The sequence below is a fragment of the Hyaena hyaena genome, unplaced genomic scaffold (assembly GCF_003009895.1).
Source record: "Hyaena hyaena isolate Hyena2069 unplaced genomic scaffold, ASM300989v1 scaffold_945, whole genome shotgun sequence".
In the NCBI taxonomy this organism is placed as follows: Eukaryota; Metazoa; Chordata; class Mammalia; order Carnivora; family Hyaenidae; genus Hyaena; species Hyaena hyaena.
The window spans coordinates 84,916-105,966 of NW_024081576.1; the positions used below are offsets into that span (position 1 = coordinate 84,916).

At 33.9% G+C, this 21,051-nt stretch overlaps 1 protein-coding gene across 1 annotated transcript in view; it reads left to right on the top strand.

The window, feature by feature from the left end:
- Positions 1-21,051, top strand: part of CNTN5 (contactin 5) — a 433,859-nt gene that overhangs the window by 47,308 nt on the left and 365,500 nt on the right. Inside the window, exon 3 of the mRNA XM_039221110.1 lies at positions 13,129-13,332. Within this exon, the coding sequence (XP_039077041.1) occupies positions 13,129-13,332 (204 nt within the window). The remainder of the gene's footprint in view (positions 1-13,128; positions 13,333-21,051) is intronic.

The window sequence follows — 21,051 nt, forward strand, 5'->3', positions numbered from 1 at the left end:
TCCATAAAAGCACAAAGAACGTTTATGTAAAATTACATTGAGTGTGAGAAGTTGAGAGGGAGAGAATCTTGTTATAATAGTTTATCTGACCTGAAGATTGTCTATTGTAGCCATATGATAAATGTAAACCAAAAGCAACCAAAATTCCACATTTGACATGCAAAATTTAGGCAAATCACAACTCTGGAGGGTTTTGTCCTCTGGGATTCACCCACTAGAAGGGGATAACTAACAAATCTCATATTTGTTTCTGTTAGTATTTATCCTGCAATAAATATTCTAATTTACACCATAAAATTTGTATCACATAAAATTAAAAGAAGTAAAGATATCTTTTAAAAATTCACCATCATGGGGCACCTGGGTGGCTCAGTCACTTAAGCCTCTGACTTTGGCTCAGATCATGATATTACTGTTTGTGGGCTTGAGCCCTGGGTTGGGCTCTGTGCTGACAGCTTGCTCAGAGCCTGGAGCCTGCTTTGGATTTTGTGTCTTCTTCTCTCTCTGTGCCTCTCCCACTCCCACTCTGTCTCTCTCTGTTTCTCAAAAATAAATAAATGTAAAAAACATTTACCATCAATAAAAGATATGAAGTTTTGAATACTTACCTTATAAATTTTCTTTTGCTTTCCATACATAGAACTAAGTTAAAATTTATTTATTTTAGTTATATACTTATGTACAAATGACAAATCTCTTTTAGTTAAAAGCTAATGTTTTACTAAATAACACAAAAACTAAGAAAACTTATTTTTTAATGAAGATTTCCATTTTTCTGCCTTTGGAATATTACCCAAAATTAATACTATCTACTCATCAAGGACTGCCATCTTGTGGACTCCTGTTAATTCTAGAAATACTAATTTAAAAATTATAATGTATTGGACTTTAAGGGTTTAAATATTTGGAAAATTCTGTAAATTCTAATGTTAGGGGAGATCCAGAATAAGTATTGATATTTGTAATCATGCAATAATATTGCTTTTATCACTATGGACATCCACATTTTAGGTATACTTTGCTGCTATTTTACAGCAGTATTTCTATGTCAGCAAGATATAACCTTAAATTTCACATAGTTAAGACTTGTGTGGCTCTGTGACAGTTTAATTAGGTTGTGACTCAATAGTGAATAAGAATATCCAGAAATCGGCTATTGTCTGGTGAGTGGAATTTAGACTCTGCTTCCTATTTGAAGCATGGAAGTTTTAGTTGGCAAAATTAGACCCCATACCATATATAACTCAACCTAATAAATACTTGAAATCTCTATCAGGTTTTTCTTTTTTGAAATAAAGATTTATGCTCAATAAGAATTCTTGGTCAAGTTTTGATCTCTGTAATTCAGTTTCCTCATCATAAAATTGAGTTGCCTAACCTTGTAAGGATTGAGTAAATTAATAAACATAGAACACACTGTCTGGTATATACTAAGTGCTATACAAGTTTACTAGATGCTATTGGTGCCACACACAGATTTCCTTTACATCATTAATGTACCCATCAGCCAACTGCTCCTTCTCCAGAGAATTTCCCTTACTACAGGAATTGTGCTCCCCACTCTTATAGCAGCTGACCTACCCCAGTTAGCAGCTAATACCCAACTGATGCAGGGGAGGAGAGTAAAAAATGTTGACTCTCTTTGCTTTCCATTGCCACACTCACCAAATCTGCAGTGAAATTTGTCTTCCAGAGTCACAAGTGGGATAGTAAGATTAATCCTAAACTAATCTCTGCTAGGAACCACATCTTTGCTTTCCTTCTCCTTCTTCTTCTCCCCCTCCCCCTTACTGTTTCCTATTTACTGCATTTCTTAATTCTTTCTCCTGGGAACACTCCATCAATAAATCACATTCAAAGAATCTCCTCAGATTCTCTTTCTACAAAACTGCCCTTCACTATTGTGGTGGTAGTGATGGTGATTAGTAGTAGTGGTAGTAGTAGTAGTGGTAGTATGTGGTCTAATGTTCTGATTTAATGAGGATAAACTTAAAATACCTTGTTTATGCCTAATGGATGGCTCAGTCTTCCAGTAATTCTTCATGCATGTTTTTCCTTTTTTCTATTTTTTACCATCTTAATAATTTTTGATTTAATTTATTTTTTAAATTTACATCCAAGTTAGTTAGCATATAGTGCAATAATGATTTCAGGAATAGATTCCTTAATGCCCCTTACCCATTTAGCCCATCCTCCCTCCCACAATGTCTGCTGTAACCCTCTGTTTGTTCTCCATATTTAAGATTCTTATGTTTTAGTCCCTCTCCCTGTTTTTATATTATTTTTGCTTCCCTTCCCTTATGTTCATCTGTTTTGTATCTTAAAGTCCTCTTATAAGTGAAGTCATATAATATTTTTCTTTCTCTGCCTAATTTTGCTCAGCATAATACTCTCTAGTTCCATCCATGTAGTTGCAAATGGCAAGATTTCATTGTTTTTCATTGCCGAGTAATACTCCATTGTGTGTGTGTGTGTGTGTGTGTGTGTGTGTGTGTGAATAAATGACACATATCCATATGAATAGATAAAGAAGATATGAATGGATAAAGATGTTCATAGGGTAGTTATAATTTTAATTTTTTGAGGAACCTCCATACTGTTTTCCAGAGTGGCTGCACCAGCTTGCATTCCCCCCAGCAGTGCAAAAGAGATCCTCTTTCTCTTCATCCTCCCCAACATCTGTTGTTGCCTGAGTTGTTAATGTTGGCCATTCTGTGGGTGTGAGGTGAAATCTCATTGTGGTTTTGATTTCTATTTTCCTGATGATGAGTGATGGCGAGCATTTTTTCATGTGTCAGGTGGCCATCTGGATGTTTTCTATGGAGAAGTGTCTATTCATGTCTTTTGCCCATTTCTTCACTGGATTATTTGTTTTTTGTGTGTTGAGTTTGATAAGTTCTTTATAGATTTTGGATACTAACCCTTTATCTGATATGTCATTTGCAAATAACTTCTCCCATTCTGTCAGTTGCCTTTTAGTTTTGCTGATTGTGTCCTTTGCTGTGCAAAAGATTTTTATTTTGATGAGGTTTCAATAGTTTTTGCTTTTGTTTCCCTTGCCTCCAGAGACTTTTTGAGTAAGAAGTTGCTGTGGCCAAGGTCAAAGAGGTTTTTGCCTGCTTTCTCCTCCTCAAGGATTTTCTTGACTTCCTGTCTTAAGTTTAGGTCTTTCATCCATATTAAGTTTATTTTTGTGTATGGAGTAAGAAAGTGGTTCAGGTTAATTTTTTTTTTGCATGTCGCTGTCCAGGTTTCCCAGCTTCATTTGCTGAAGAGAGTGTCTTTATTCCATTGAATATTCTTTCCTGCTTCATCAAAGATTAGTTGGCTATATATTTGTGGGTCCATTTCTGGCTTCTCTATTCTGTTTCATTGATCTGAGTGTGTCTGTTCTTGTGCCAGTAACATACTGTGTTGATGTTTACAACTTTGCAATGCAGCTTGAAGTCCGAGATTGTAATTCCTCCAGGTTTGGTTTCTTTTTCAAGATTGCTTTGGCTATTCGGGGTCTTTTCTGATTCCATACAAATTTTAGGATTGTTTCTTCCAGCTCTATGAAGAACGCTGGTGTTATTTTGATAGGGATTGCATTGAATATTTGGATTGCTTTGGATAGTATTGACATTTTAACAATATTTGTTCTTCCTATCCAGGATCATGGACCATTTTTCTTTTCTTTTTTTTTTTTTGGATCTTCGTCAATTTCTTTCATAAGCTTTCTATGATTTTCAGTATATAGATTTTTCACCTCTTTGGTTAGATTTATTTCTAGGTTTTTTATGAGTTTTGGTGCAATTGTAAATGGGATCAATTCTTTGGTTTCTCTTTCTGTTGCTTCATTGTTGGTGTATAGGAATTCAACTGATTTCTGTGCATTCATTTTATACCCTGCCGCTTTAATGCATATCTTTTCTTTAAGGTAAACTCTTGACCTTTTGATAAGCACATCAAGGTCTTCTTCCTGAGCAACATTCTAAAGTACATATATTCTGTTGTTAAGAGCAAGGATCTCTGAGTGCCTGGGTGGCTCAGTCGGTTAAGCATCTGACTTCTGCTCAGGTCATGATCTCACAGTTTGTGGTTTCAAGCCCCGCGTCGGGCTCTGTGCTGACAGCTCAGAGCCTGGAGCCTGTTTCAGATTCTGTATCTCCCTCTCTCTCTGACCCTCCCCTGTTCACGATCTCTCTCTCTCTCTCTCTCTCAGATATAAATAAAAAACATTTAAAAATTTAAAAGAGCTAGGATCATTGGGCTTTAACAATGAATTGTGGGAAGTCTAACGTGAATGCTTTTTAATACAAAGTTCCAAGCCTAAATTGAACTTGTGCAACTGACTATAGCGTACTGGTGAGTAAATGCTGGTCCTGAGCTGATGGAGTTTACTACTCAATAAAAATAATTTAAAAATCCTTTAGCAAAGCAACAAATTTAGGTTGCTTTTTTAAATGAGTTAGCATGAACTTTACATCTAAGCACAGGGCTCTTGGAATTTAAAAACAAAAAGTCCTTTTTAACATGAAGCATTCCACAGAGAAAGTAAAAATAGCTACTGTCACTCAGGTGATGTCATCCCTTGAACTTGTGACTTGTAAGTCACTCAGATTCATTTGAGTTGTGGATCATGAAAGAATGCCAGTTTACTACTGTTTCTATTATAAATATACTTTATCTTTTATTTTGCTAAAGGCAAAACATGCATATAAAATTTTGTTGTTGACATATTATAATTTTGAACAGAGCTCTGGTGTTTCTTACTGTAAATAACAAATACATGTTCCAAAAACTTTGTTTTGTAAAAAGGGGAATTAGTACTTTTGTTTGTTCACCCAAGATAACTGAAATTTGAAGTAAAAGTACAGCCTACCTTTATATTCAAGTAATTTCATTTTTTAAACATGATAAATATTCCCTCTTCTATTCTTGACCACATCTTTAAAAAGATCTTGATCCCTAGGCACTAACCAAGTGTCACTTCGATACTTTTATTCTACAGTTATTCTCAGAATCTTTCCCTCTGTCTTTGTTTTATAGGTGCAACCCTTGATACTTGTAGAAATTAAATCCAGCTGTACAAAGTTCAAGGTGAATCTTCCTTGTATCACAACATTACACAAAGGAATTTATCTTGACCTAACAGCTACTCTTACTGAATAATTCCTACATGTTGAACACTCTTATTTAAGTGGCTTACATAATCTTCAGCACAACATATAAACATTAATATCCGATTTTATGGATACTGAAACTGAGGTTCAGAAAGATTAAAATGTAATAAATTTTAAACAATAATATAATGATAATATTTAGATTTAGGGTGACTCAGACAAATTTGAATTTTTCTTCTGACATTTAATTAGCTGTAATTTTCTACTGGCTCCTTAAACTGTTTGAGTCCCAGACCTTTGATTATGAAGATGATTGTGATGATAATCATAGCCGACTACATCTAGTTCTGTAGAACTAACCTTGCATGTAATACTTCATTTACCTACAACTTCTTCCATTTTACAGATGAGAAGACTAAGAATTTAGTAAAGTTAAATAGCTTCCCCAAAGTGTGGAGTCAGTAGATCACACGTGCATGGCTGAGACAATGATCTTTGTGATTCCAAAGTCCATGGTCATATTCAGTCATGATGCTGCCTTCTAATCTGGGGGTGGGGGTCAGGTTGTGGGATTGGAAAAATGTGTAAAGTGTGTGACTAATAGCAAAGTCTCAAGTTAGTTCTTTTCCCATTCCCACTTCATGTCTCCATAATACCCCGAGAAATGTTTTGCATATACTAATCTATCATTGTTGTTGACACTTTCAGTTATTTGATCTCAGTCCTCATCCTAAATCTAGCAGCCAAAACAATTTTTACATAAGATCTATTTAATGATTTGAGCTGCCAAGTCAGTTTCCTCAACAAAGTGTCAGTGAACATGTTCAAGAGATGACTGACCATTGTGGACGCTTTAACCTGAAAGAGAAGTTGGGCCACCTCAAAATTTAATACACCTTTAAACTTCATCCAATTTGTCCAGTAGAAGAAGTTGTGAAAACACTTCATAGTAACTTCATAAACATGACCTTTTCTTTTTGGTTCACTGATAGTACATTCCAGATTGTTAAAATGGTCTACATTATTTCTCAGTGGCTGTATTTAGTCCCGCTCCAAACACCATCTTTGACTAGTATTCTCAAGGTCAAAATAAGTCTGTGTAGATCTTATAAGGTTTTCAGTGAAATTTAAAATGTGAAAAAAATCCACATTTAAATGTAGAGATTTATAAAAATACATATGTAGATATTTTTCTCCTGACCATTTATTCATCAAATAGTTATTGAGCAGCTACATGTCAGGATCCTGCTGGATTCTGAGAATATTGTGATGAAAAGAGTAGATTTGGTCTCTGCCCTGCCAAGAGTAATTGATGTGGCACTTTCTATCACAATGAAGGTATATATCAGCAATGTAAAAAGATATTTCCTACTAATTTCAGGTTGTATCCCTTTTTGAATAGTAGTAATGAATGATTGATAGAACAATTCTCTATAATTTCCTTCATGGTTTCATTAGTTCCAAACCCCCAAATGCTGCGAGCTTTCTATATGAATAAAATAATTGTAGTGCAAATTTTTAAAGCCATACTGTTTCTCTCCCAGTAGGTTACAAAGTTCCCTTATTCAAATATCTTCATGTCAATTAATTTATCAAAAAAAAAAAAAAAAAGAGGGAGAAGAGTCATAATGGATGATTGAATTGTGAAAACATAATTAATTAGAAGGCAATTAGCAAATATTAAAATGCATATGACACATACTCTACCAAGCAGCATCTAGTAAAAATTAATGCAAAAATATATCAAACTATAAGTACAAAACAGTTTAAAAACCAAACTAAAAATTATATTTTCTAATAAAGGACAAATTATAATTATAGTTCTTTGACATAAAACATTAATCACTTATTATAGGAATAGCTACAACAGGGTAAGATCAGGGATTTTGGTAAACAGAATTCATCATTTGGAAAATTTTACCACAAATCATAAAATTGAGCATACCATAAAAATAGAGAACTTTCTGACTTTTAGATTTTCCTTTTTATAGCTAACAAGGATAAAGAAAATAGGATCTTAGGAGAGTGGCATTATTTAATTGGGTCAGTGAACAACTCAGATACTATATCCACTGTGTTCTCTCCAATACTTTGACCCAGAGCTTCTAATGTGTACATACATTATTAGGAAGAAAAATGGTAGTTATATTAAAGAATATTGAAATGAATCATGTATGATTACTAATTGAAATTGTTTTCAAGGACGTCAGAGTCTAGTATGCAATTTCATTCCCCTTTCTCAAAGTGTTTCATTAATGGCACTTCAGTTATGAAAAATGAGCATTGTTGCTCATGCATACTCCTGATTTCATACTCTGTAGATGTGGAAATATATCATTTAAGTAATCTTATTATTTGGCAGGGGAGTAAAGACATTATAGTCTGTTTTGTGACTTTGAATCAGTTACAACAATTGTGTTGAAAGTCTGCAAGGCATAAAGCCTTGAAACCTGGACTTTTGATTAGGACAATAGACAACACCCACCTAGAAACTTTCCTACTACCAAAATTTTAAACATGATGAGTAAAATAAGGCTAAAATACAATCTACAGTTAAACTCACAAGAAGAAATGTAAATGTCCAGATATCAGAAACAAGTAAGAATGAAAATATAGGGCTAAAATCCTAACTAAAATCTAGGAATGGTGTTAATTCTGAGGAGATCTGGGAAGCCTCGAAGATTATTTATGTCATGGAAATGGACCCTAGAGTCTAGGAGCTTGAAGATAAATGTTCATGCTGGGACAAAACACGTCTTTGAGTCTGCCTGAGAGGGAACATTAGAATAGCAATGTTTGCACCAAGCTAAGCCTGTAATTGACTCTGCCCTTAGTGAACTAGAATGCCTCTCACTGACTTAGAAAGAACGACAAAATCTCCCATGAGAACCCAAACTGTCAAGCTGTCACAACACATATGCTTGTAGGCCAAATGTATACTGCCACATAGTATCAAAAATGCCCTAGTGAAAATTAACATAAAAGATGATCCCAAGAAAATATATACAAAGTGTGGCTCTTGGCTGAATCTAATGAAGAAGCATCCTTAAGAGAGATTCTCATAACCTAGGATACAGAGGATATTTCAAAAAGTAGTCATCATTTGTTAAAATAGGGAGTACTCACTAAAAAATTCTATGAAGAGCTTCTAAAACATTCTTAATTGTCTTAGCTAAACATGGGATTAAAGAGAACCTTTTTAAAAATGGGAAAAACAATTGACCAAGTAGTCTCAATATGTTTCTGAAATGAACAACATCAAATCTTAATACTTAACAAATCAACTTGTATTAAAATTTTTAAGGGCAAGCACAGTTTACATGAAATGAAGTGGTATATGAAAATAGACAATGGCACCAATGCCAGCTGTTTTACTATCTTCCTGAATTTTAGAATCCCCAGGCCCTGATATTTTAATAAAAATATAATTAATGCTTATTTTTTATGATCGCAAAGAAAAATTTGAAAGGATAATTTAAAAATGCTAATAGAGATTGAAAATCCTTATAGGAGAAAGTAGGTAGTCATCTTAAAAGATTTAACCTAGTTCAATATTTCCACTTTTGGCAGAGTAAGAAAATCCAATCCAAATTCAAGTTGTCAGCTTTTCTATTGTTTACCGTTTCTACATTGTATCCTTCTTGGAATTATGAAATGCTTTGTTATGCAAAATTTAAAACTTATTTTAAAAACTAAATAAACATGTTTAATCCCCAACTACTCATTTACCTGTAAAATCTGAGAAAATGCCAGTTTTGTATATTCTTTTCCTATTGGGAAAATATTTTACAAAACATTGACTCAATAACACCATAAGAAATATAAATGATAGTCTTTAATTTAATTTTTCACTGCTTTCTTTTTTGCCAAATTTCAAGTAATACAAGCCAATGTTGAGATAACTACAGTAAAATATAATTTTTAAAAAATTGCAAAAATATCAAAATATATGTGAGTAATGTGTGAACAACAAATGAAGCTCTTACTATAACAGTTAGAAGAATTCATATTGCTAAATGTGAGAAGTACTTGAATTTAGAGTCTAATTGAGTAATGCAGAAATACAATGAAGTACTTTAATTACACTCTGGGTTTTCTTTGAGTAAAACTACATGGACACTATTAATAAATTCTTAATAAAATATCAAATGGAATAAAGACAGTCAAGTGGGTAACTGTGACTACAAAAATAGTTTGCATTATAAAACATTTGATAAACTATTTGAAAGCTTTTATATTACACATGTGTAATGTAATTATAAGTTAATGTGATATAATATTTCAGAATTCTCAAGCATCTTTTACAACTATGTTATATGACTTAGACATAATAAATATTGGTGAAATCTTGCTTAGAATTAACTTTCAATCATAATTAAAATTCTACAGAAAACAGATTAATACCTATAATTCTTTCAGTGTTATTTTAGGTCCTCTTTGATTTTTTCCTTATATTTTAGTGAAACATTTTTAAAGAAATCTCCTAACCTAATAATGGCTGGGGGGGGGGAGGGAGGATAAGAGAAATGTTACTTTTTGTATATTATAAATACTTATTGTGTGTTAAGTTTTTGGTCAAATGATCTTATTTGAAAACTTATGAAGCAGACCATACTATTTCTCATTTTAGGTGAGAAAACTGAATCATAGAGTTAGTTGAATATTTGCTTAATTTAAACCAACTGTAAATAGCTGAGTCAGGACTTGGCAACCCTGCCTCTGGAAGTCCTAATGAATTTAACTAAGTGAAGAAAACATATGGGGGGAGAGGACAATTTGGCGGCAGAAGAAATATCATTTTTAATGTTTATTAGTTGATTGCATAGAATACACCTGCCTAAGATGATGCCTATGAAAATGTTGTTGATCCTTCTCAGAAGCTAGTCTATGACACCACCTTCTTAAACACATATTCATGAAAATTAATGATTTACTTTTACTGTATATATTATATTGTTTCAGTTAAGATAAAAATTAAATAATAATAAGTAACATATTAGGAGGGTATTTAAAGTTAATTATCAATATATAAATTTTCAAAATTTATATATTTTCAAAACTGACTCTCAATATAAATGGATTATCCTCAAGTATCTGCTGAAGTATCCAGAAAGGCTGAATAAATGCCAGGCTCCCCATTGGAAATGATATAAGGCCAGACTGATGAATTTTTTTTTTAAGCACTCATGGTAGGTAGGTAGGAGAAAAGGGGCCTTGGAATCTGCTCTTTCAATCGTAACGTAGATAAATCAAATGTTTATTGAGATTTGAATGCTATTGAAGTTGTTATTCAGTGATATCCTAATGCCAATCTTAAGTAACATTTTTCTTTATTTTATTGGGCCTTTTTCTATTTGACATTATTTAATCTTGTGGAAATGGTTAAGCCATTGGCACCTCCAACACTGCATTTTAATTTTCCCTTTGAATCTTTCCAGCAGTTTCTGCCTTTTACCCTTTGAACACTTTTGTACCATTATTTAGTTAACTCCTTTTTTTAAAGTTTATTTACTTATTTTGAGAGACAGAGACAGAGACAGAGGGAGATACAGAGAGACAGAGAATGAGAACATGAGCAGGGGAAGGGCAGAGAGGGAGAGGGAGAGAGAGAATCCCAAGCAGGCTCCTTACTGTCAGCACAGAGCCTGATGTGGAGTTCAAACTCACAAACCATCAGATCATGACCTGAACCAGAATCCAGAGTCAGACGCTTAACTGAATTAGACAGGCAGTTCTTCTTACCTTTATTTAGATGTTTGTGCTTCCCAGAGTATTGTCTCACCACATCTACTCTTCCTGATTCATCTCATCTACTTATGTGGATTCAGTTATACCAATATACTGACAACTCCCAAATTTAACCTTCACCTCAGATTTCCTTTCATGGACTTTAAACACCTATTTGCCAAGTGCTAGAACTCCTTCACCAGATTTTCTTCACATACTTCCAACTCAAAGTGTGCTGAAATGAACCAATTATCTTTCTCCTTAAACTAGTTTGACTTGATGTATTTCCACTGAACTTCTTGTACTAGCCTCTTCCCAGTCACTCAAGTGAGATGTGAGAGCAATCCTGATATGTCTCTTTCTTTGCCTTAGCTTTGATATATTTCTTGGACCAACATCTTTCTTCTCATTGTTATGATCATGGTCCTGATTCAGATTTCTTCAGCCTTCACTTCCAGTATGCAATACTGTTCTACTGTTCTCTCCTGCAACCTTGCTTTTAATTATCCAATCTTGGCAGACTCACCAGAATAACCTACTAATATATGTATCTATGTCAACCCTTTCTTGAAAAATACCCAGTGGTACCATATTATGTATAAGACTGATCACAAGCTCCTTAATATAACAGACACACACCATGTTGATCTATGTTTAGTAATTTGGATTTACCTCTGAACTCTCCACCCTCTTCTCTTACCACTCCCTACCTCAAAATTTTGAGTACAATAACACAAAACTGTTTGTGGTGGTCCATTCATACCTGCCAACTCCTCATGCGAATGAAGTTTTTCATTTGCCTCCTCTGACTGGAATACCTTCAGCACACCATACACTCTTCATCTGGCCAAGTTAAACTAATCTTTTAAGACTTCAAATCTATAACACAAACACAAATTCCTCTCTTAGCCTCTTTATTTAAGTGTATGACTGCCTTATCAATCTCTAATTGATATTTGGCCAGATATTATGTCAAATTCAATCTGCCAAAACTAAACTCCTGGTTTTATTCTACCCACATCGCTAAAGAACTTCTCATTTAGTAAAAGTCTTCCCATTTTAGGGCAGACTTCTTCTACTTGCTCAGTGACCTAGGACCAAAACCTAAATAATTGACTCCTCTTTTTCTCACATTTCATAATGAATCCATCAGCAATTCCTGTCAGCTCTACTACTACACTTTCGTCAGAAACAGTAGCATCACTGCCACTACGATTTTAGTGCAAATCATTTCTATCTTTCATGGCTATTTTGAAAATAGCCTCTTAAGCTAGTGGACATTATCCCTCCTGCTTCTTTTCCCCCTGGCTCCTGCTTTGTCATCACACTGTCTCTTCTCTACCCAGTAGTAAGTGACAATCTTTAAATATAAATTCACATGTCCTTCTCACCCCTATCACTCTCTCTTTTAACATGCCTTAGTTTTCTTCACAGCACTTATCTCCAGTTGATATATACTTCTTTATGTATTCTTGGTTTATTCCCACTATAATGAAAACTTCATGAGAACACAGACTTTTTTCCACTTAGAACAATATCTGGGGGCATCTGGGTAGTGCAGTCAGTTGAGTATTTGACTCTTGATTTCAGCTCAGTCATGATCTTAGGGTCATGGGATCAAGCCCCATGTCAGGCTCCACACTGAGCATGAAACCTGTTTAAGATTCTCTCTCTCTCTCTCTCTGTCCCTCTCCCCTACTCATGTTCTCTTTTTCTCTCAAAACAAACAAACAAACAAACAAAACAACAATACCTGGCCTCTATTGTGATGGTCAACCAATGTTTGTTAAATAAATAAGTAAGTACTGTAGCTTAGTGTCTTTTATCTCCAGAAGTTTTCACTGACCAACATGATCGCTTAAGTACACCGTTCTCATGCCTTCTTTAAAATAAAATAAATGTCTCTATTTCTTTACTTTATATTGATTGACAGGTTTGCACAAATTTCCCATTAGCTTGATCTTTGAATGGGGAACCGTCTCACTCATCTTTTTAATTTCAGTACTATCATAGTGCCAGTCATCTAATATGAATTCAATGCACATTGGAATTGAATAGGTGAATGAACCGATGAATGCATAAAGGCTAAGCATCCTTAAGAAATATTTCAGATCTTCTTGTAATCGTTAAGAATAACAGTCCTTTGATCATAAAATACTAAATTGTATAGATATCTGAATCAAATATGTATGACCTTCCAATATATCTTACATTTAATAAAGGATTTGTTGTTTGAGCTTTAACTGCTAGTAAAATAATCTGTGTCTTTCAACAGTTGAATTTTGTGTATTTTCAGAGATCATCTATAGCTGGGTATTTAATGAGTTCCCTTCCTTTGTGGCGGAAGACAGCCGGCGATTCATTTCCCAGGAGACAGGCAACCTCTATATATCTAAAGTCCAAACATCAGATGTTGGCAGCTATATTTGTCTAGTGAAAAACACAGCGACAAATGCTCGAGTACTTAGTCCTCCAACACCACTCACTCTGCGTAATGATGGTAAGTTGCATAGCCTGGATTAAAATGGTTCAGCCACCGCAAATGTGAAAAATAAAGATGCATTATTGTTTATCTAAATACTTAAGCCTAATGCAAATATTTTTAATTACCAAATTTAGAAACTCTACAGTTTTAGTCTGAGATTATGCATACATTATGATAAAAATTTTGGAATAGGAAAGTGATAAGCTTTGGATAAGAGATAGTGCTATCGTAGTGCCATAGGTGCTATAGCTAACCATAGTGCTATCCTAATGCCAAAAAAGAGGGAGCATCTGAAAAGATCAACTGTAATAAAGACTACAGTTCTTTTCTTTGTTCTTTAGTGCATCTTTATAACATATGTGTATGAATTGCAAGCATTTTATAGGTTCACTTCTCATTACTTTTATTTTAGCTACCTTCAAATTGAATGTTCGGCTTTTAATACTTCATGGTATAGGTATAATTGTTGTTATTACTTTACCAATAATAGAAGCAGTTAGAACTTTAACTTTTAAGTGCAATTCAGGCAGAAATTATGATTTTCTAATTATAGGTATTGCCATCTATCTAAAGTATCTTCAAATTTAAACACCTCATTTGTAGTTATAGACATTTACAGTTAAGCATTGCATTAAAGAAGTCAAGTGCTATATTACAGTTGATATATGATATGTGGCTTGCTCTGTCATGCAATAAAAAATCCATGAAGGCATTATTAAGAAGTGGGCTTTAGAATCCTGATTGATTGTCAAGCTTAAAAACTAATCTATTTCAACATTACTCTTTTATATGCTTAGTTTTAGAATATATGCCACTGTATCACAAGATTCATCACAAGCTTACTACTCAGTTTCTCATTTTATATATTTAGACTTCATTTTACACACACACACACACACACACACGCACACACCCTATCTGGTAGAGAATACAAATACAATATCCAGTTCAGTGATGAAGAAGCCAATATTAGAGACATGAAGGGACCTGCCAAAGTTCACACAGGTAGGTAATGGCATGGACATAATGGCATGGAGGAATAGCTTGGAAAAAAGAAGAGAAATTGGGAAACTTATTCAGACTATTGAAAATCACCAACTGAGAGGTGATAAAGGACACAATGAAAACAGTGGTAATGCCAGTGAAGAGCAGAAAATATGCAAGATGTTAAATAGGGAGAATTACTAAGATTTAATAATTAATTGAAGGTCAAGCTCTAGAGTAGGAGGAAATTTAAGCACTGTTCATTGAATGTTTGATGATTCTCTTCACAAGAAGAGATAACACAGATGAAAGAATAGATTGAGATGTTGGTAAATATGAGGAATTCAGTTTTTCATATGAGAAGATGAAATTTTCTTGGGAAATACATGTCGAAATATGCAGTAGGTATTTAGATATATATGTCTAATATACATAAAAGAAGGCTAGAGAAATATTTAAGAGTCATCATGATATATTCCCTCACTATAGTTAATGCCATTATTGTGAATATATTATGTCAACTTCAAGATTACATGAGAATGTCTAGAGGGTGAAAAGCAAAAGGAAACAGTTATGATTTTTTAAAAGTATTTAGTTAAAAGCTTAGAATTGAAGTGATTCTCTATACACCATTTCCATAAAATTTCTGAGCATTTCCTCCTTAATTCCTTAAGAATTTTAAACATCTTTGCCTGAAAATTGTAAAAATTTTCTGACTAGTCAATAAATAGTGCCATTAACACTATCAATTTATGTAATAAGAATGTATACTTGGATAGTGGCCGAGGTTGATAGTAACTGTCTTATTTTGATGTAATTGTTCTAAACATTACACTGACCATTATGAGCAAGAGTAGCACATGTAATGTACAAATCAGAATTCAAAAACAGATACCAGTTTCACTAGAACTTTAAGAGTTCAGTACCCAGGGGTGCCTTGGTGTCTCAGTCAGTTAAGCATCTGACTTTGGCTCAGGTCATGATCTCACAGCTTGTGAATTCAAGCCCCACGACAGGCTCTGTGCTGACAGCTCAGTTCCCGGATCCTGCTTTGGATTCTTTGTGTCCCTCTCTCCCTGCCCTTCCCCTGCTCACACTCTGTCTCTGTCTCTCTGTCAAAATTAAACAAACATGTTAAAATAAATAAATAAATAAATAAATAAATAAATAAATAAATAAATAAATTCAATACCCATGTTCAACAGTCCCTCGTCATCATCTATTATTTCATGGCCCAGATGTGTCGCTTGACTTTACCTCCTATCTTCCATGGTCAAACATTTCAAGAATAATTAAAATAATTTTTGTTGTTATTCAAACTCCCTGTCCCTCTGTCCTCTATTGTTACTCTTTGACAAAATCCCAACTCCTAATGAATTCAACTATGCCTTAATCTGTGACTGCGTTGAGAATCTGAGAGCTACTAGAGAATTTCACCCACCATCAACCCATGATTACCAACTTCACATGGGCCTTCAGCAGTGCCTCTCAATCCTAAGACTGCCCCATCAAGAACACTTCTCTTCACTTACCAAATGTATCTTCCTACTAATAAAATTAAATCTAACTACATCTCTATCCATACTATTTCTCCCCCATCCTATTTCAATAGAATTACTATACTGTCCCTTTTCCTAGTGGTACTAGTCCCTCCATTATTAAACTGTTTCCTTTGACCCTTACAGAACATTACACTGTTTCTTATATAAACAGTACTGTCTACTAAACTACTATATATTTTTTCACAGTAACTGAATTTACTGATGGAGTTGACTTTGCTGACTACTTTTTTCTTTTATGAATATCTGTATTTTAAAAGATCATTATTTGAGCTGTACTATACAAAAAACCTTATTAAAGCAAATAGAAACAAGTAAAGCAATCTGTTATATTAAGGTTAATATTTAAGTTAAAAAGAAATAAAACTTTTTCTGACTTTCAATTATATTATTTGATGACAGAGTTAATTATAATTTTACAAGAGAAGTTAAAAAATTCACATTTCTTCTTTCTGTAAATTTTCAAAGGTTATTGTTTCCTTGGTGGTTATTTGCCTACTATTTATTTTTTTAATAAAAAACATCAAATGAATGTAGTGGTTTATAAGTGCTAGTGGAAAAAAAAAAAACCCACACTTTCCTCCCACCAAGCCCCACTTCCTAGAGCCAACATTTTTTATTATTTTTACTTTCATGATGTTTTCCTATAATGCTAGAAAATATCTATTTTTCTTGTTTAATCAATTTTAGACATTAATTGTTGACTCCTTCATACATATGTGTATATATATTTCTATCCTCCTTTATTTTATATTTATACAACAGTTTTCTATTGCTTACCTTTTTAACTTTGCTAATGTATTTAAATCTTTACTGTTCTCTTAGATCTTGAAATTAATTCTTGACTTCTAATTATATAACATGAAGATATTTTTATCACTACTTTTTCCTTCACCCTTTCTACACTACATTTATGTCCTTTTGTCTGCCACCTTCACTGTTACACTTTACATGTTCTAAACTTTCCAATGAAATAATATAAAAGCTGAAAATCAATAGATATTTATAAATTATTACTAGATAATCATCATGTAATATATTTTTACATGTTTGAGCTATTTTGAGATGTGTATGTTGCACTATACGTCTTTTTAATAAGTGAAACTTTGAATTGAATATAACAAAGAAAGCAGGATAATAGTATTAATAAGAGTTTAATACACTTTGAATGTGATTCTTCTTAAATTTTTCTGAAATACAATTAATAGTTTTAATAATAGTGTTGAAATATGAACATGAGTCATCACAATGCACATGGTAAATAAAACATTGCTATAAAAAAGTTCATGGAAAAAGTGTGAAATGAAGAGATGTGAGCTTAGGAACAAGCCTTGCATAATCCAAATTGCATTGGAAGAGTAAAGATTAAAAATTCCACAGAAGATGAGAAGTCAGAGACTTAATAGGAAAAGCAGAAGTGTAGTACAAAGAAAGCCAATGGAAATGAGTATTTGAACAAGATATGAGCATAGAGCTCAAAATGATGGACTGGATGCATATATTTGTTGCCTGTTCCCTTCCTGAGACCCCTACAAGAAGAAATCCACATCATCAATAATAATGCTGAAGGAGAGGAAGTATTTCATTAAAAAATGAGACAGTGTGATATATTTCTGAAAGAATAAGGTAGGATGTGAATTAAAAGATTTATCAGATGGTGAAAACTAAAACCTAGAATAATGGTTAAAGGATTTATAGAAGGCATTGAGGACCATGTGCCTAGTGGAAGCCTAAAAATGTTTTGAAATCAGGGGCGCCTGGGTGGCTTAGTCGGTTAAGCGCCCAACTTTCGCTTAGGTCATGATCTCGCGGTTCGTGGGTTCGAGCCCAGCGTCGGGCTCTGTGCTGACTGCCAGCTCAGAGCCTGGAGCCTGTTTCAGTCTGTGACTCCCTCTCTCTCTGACCCTCCCCTGCTCACGCTGTCTCTCTCTCTCTCTCTCTCCTAGAAATAAATAAAACATAAAAAAAAAAAGTTTTGAAATCAGCTAGTTGTGGAGGGGGGCATAAGACTGTACAAAAGGGGGTTGAAGGTATGTATGTTGAACAACTGTCTCCGTGAAATACAAGAATCCCACTCTTTCCTTATACCTATGTGCAAAAGGAGCAAAGGACATGTCTCTTAATAATATAAATGAATTTTTCATGGAAGGCTGAAGTACTTAATGTTATGGTGACACACAATGTAAGACCTCATTCTGGCATTTGGGTGTCTGCAGCCTGAACACCAGTTCCTTGCCCTCACATCAAAGCAGAGCTGACTATCAACACATCTCACCTAACTATCCCTCACCCCTACTTCAGAAGGGAACCAAGTCTATAGTCAATACCTACTAACTTCTAAACTTCTCAGTCTTAACATTTATATACAACCTAAGTTAACAGTTTCAATTAAAAATTACTGAGCTTACTGAATGACTATAGTATTCACATCAGGATAATGTGTGAAAAACAGGAAACTTTTAGTATTACTCCAAGAGAGGCATAGATTAGACTGGAATCATTTTTTATTCAAAACTTTCTTATTGCTATTTGATCTCTCTTCAAAAAGAAAATAATTGAAAAGTATATTCATAAGAAAGACATATTCCTGAATGTTTTCCCAAGTAGGTGGCATATATTCAACACTTAGTCTGAAAATAAAATAAAAATAGAATGCAATTGTGGATGAATCCATTTATTGTAGCATGGTCAGCTGCAATCCCTGCTGGGTTTTACAAGCCTCTCAATGCAGAGACAGGCATTGTAATGGATATTTCTGCAAACTTGGCAAACACCTCTGCAGGGGTTTGAATATAAAAATTATGTTTAATCTGCTGTGACCGTACAGTTAGCTATGAAAATTATTTCAAGAACATTGTGTTTTTACACTTCTGTGAAAAAAAAAGTAGACCTTCGTGAAAATAATAGAAGCTATATACAAGGCACATTATTTCCTTTCAAGTACAAGTTAAATTTTACTTTATAAAAGGTACTATAGAATTTATTGCCTAAGCTTGGATTTTCCTAAAGCATACCTTGAAACAAAATCTGCTTATAGGTAGCAGTTAATTGGAATTTATCCCAGAGAATGGGAGTAGGGATGAAGTGCAGTTGAGGAGTGAAAGAGGGTAAAAGGGATTGCATTATGGAGATGACCACTTTTACAGGCAGCTGGAGCTTGATGCCTAAGAAAGAGAGCCTTATGTAATGCACTCAGAGCAGTCTCCTTTGTGAAGCTATCAGTGGCCTTCCACCTCCCAGTCCCTTAAAGATGGAGCTACAGGCAGTTAATTCTGCATTTACAGGTTACCCTCAAGTTGCAAGTGTGTGAAACTTGTTGCTGCTGCACAGAACTGGCTGCAGTGGCAGTTGATGGAGTAAAAAATCTCTCCAAGATCATTTGAATTGGCATACACATAGACATCTGTGTAAAACATAGATGATGAAGCTTTAGAAGATCTGAAGTGCATGAGTAACATGATCAAATTTCCTCTGCTGACACTATGTGAAATCATCCTCACACTTCACAAATGTGTATCTTAGGCCTACCATGTGTTAGATAATTTGTGAGGTACTAAGGCTATAATGAATGGCAAAACAAATACAATAACCATCTTTGTATAGTTACAAGGGAGGATATTACCCTAAATACTGAATGTAACTTGTATCCTAGGATCTGCCTGTTCTCACTGAGTGCCCCATGAAGCCAATCTCACATATCATTTGACTAAACACAAAACAAACAAATCTAGTTTCAAAAGCATGTATGAGTAATACCAATTTTTACTAATGGTTTATAGAGTAATTAATGGTTCTGGCATTCCACATAATATAGCAAAATTTATTGAACACCCCCCTATAACCACATTTGTCTTTTGCCAAATTTTCATTCCTGCAGCTGCCACATCTCTCCCTCAAAACTCTTCTGCCTCTTTCCCACAGCACTGTTTCCTCTTGTCTCCCTTCAGTCTTACTATCTGTCTTAATTATGGCAATTTCATACTTTTATTTCATCTCTCATCTGTGTTCCCAACCCAATTTTGAAGATAGTTTTAGCTAACTTTATTTTCATTTAATCAATATTTATATTTAATTGCTACATGTAAGGCATTGTTCTATAAACTTTACAGGGCTTGGGGCACCTGGGTGGCTCAGTAGGTTAAGCATCAGACTTCAGCTCAGGTCATGATCTCATGGTTCTCTCTCTCTCTCTCTTTCAGAAATAAATAAAACATTAAAAAAATAAAAAATAAAGTAAAAACTACTCATCTCTAATTCTCTTTGTGGAATTTTATTTTTTAAAGTGCAATGCTTACTCACCTAAATGAGTATTTAACTGGAGGGATTTTAGCTTGAGTGGTTTAAGTATTATGCCATAGGAGAGGAAGAACCTGTAGATAGTAGGTCTATTGAATTTATCCAGGTCTTCCTGAGAGTCCATTTCTGAGGTTAAAACCTCTAAGTTGTTCTCATTGTTTCTTATTTTTAAAATTTGTTCTCTGATTTCACTCATTTCTGAATTTCAAATTCTCTAAAAGCTTATTGAGGATACATTTTTTGTTTAAATAAAGGCAAAGTCAGAAGGGCCTGTGGCAGTGACCAACTATTAGTCCTATAGTGACCAATAGGACAGCTATTCACACATATGAATGACTTCTAATTTGACCATGTGTAATATTTGTACTACATGTATTTGATCATCTGGATGTCAGGATGACAGCAAAACATTTCGTTATGTTAGTTTTAATTAATTTATTAAACCAATGAGTGATAAAAATATTCCGTAAGATTTGGAATTTGGAATTCTCTTCATTTTTCTTTTATTCATAATTAATTTTTTTAATACTCTGACATTTTAAAAGAAAGCCTACATTTAAAGAAAAAAGTGTGCTGTAATTTTAAATAGAAACTACTAATTATTAAAGAAATTAGGCTATGTAGTCTCTTGACAGATATTTTGGCAGATAATTAACACACTATATAACAGGCAACCTTATATTCTCCATAGGTAAATTGTGTCATTCCCAAAGATCAGCATAACCCCAATTTTACTTACATGGGTTACTCCTTGTACTCTCTTTCTGGCTGAACTGAGAAATAAATCCTTACGATGTCTATTCCAATGAAATTAGGAAAAAGTAAATATTGGTTTTATTGTACACATGCGATTCATACTGTCTCTAAGCATACCCTTTACATTTGAAATAGGTAA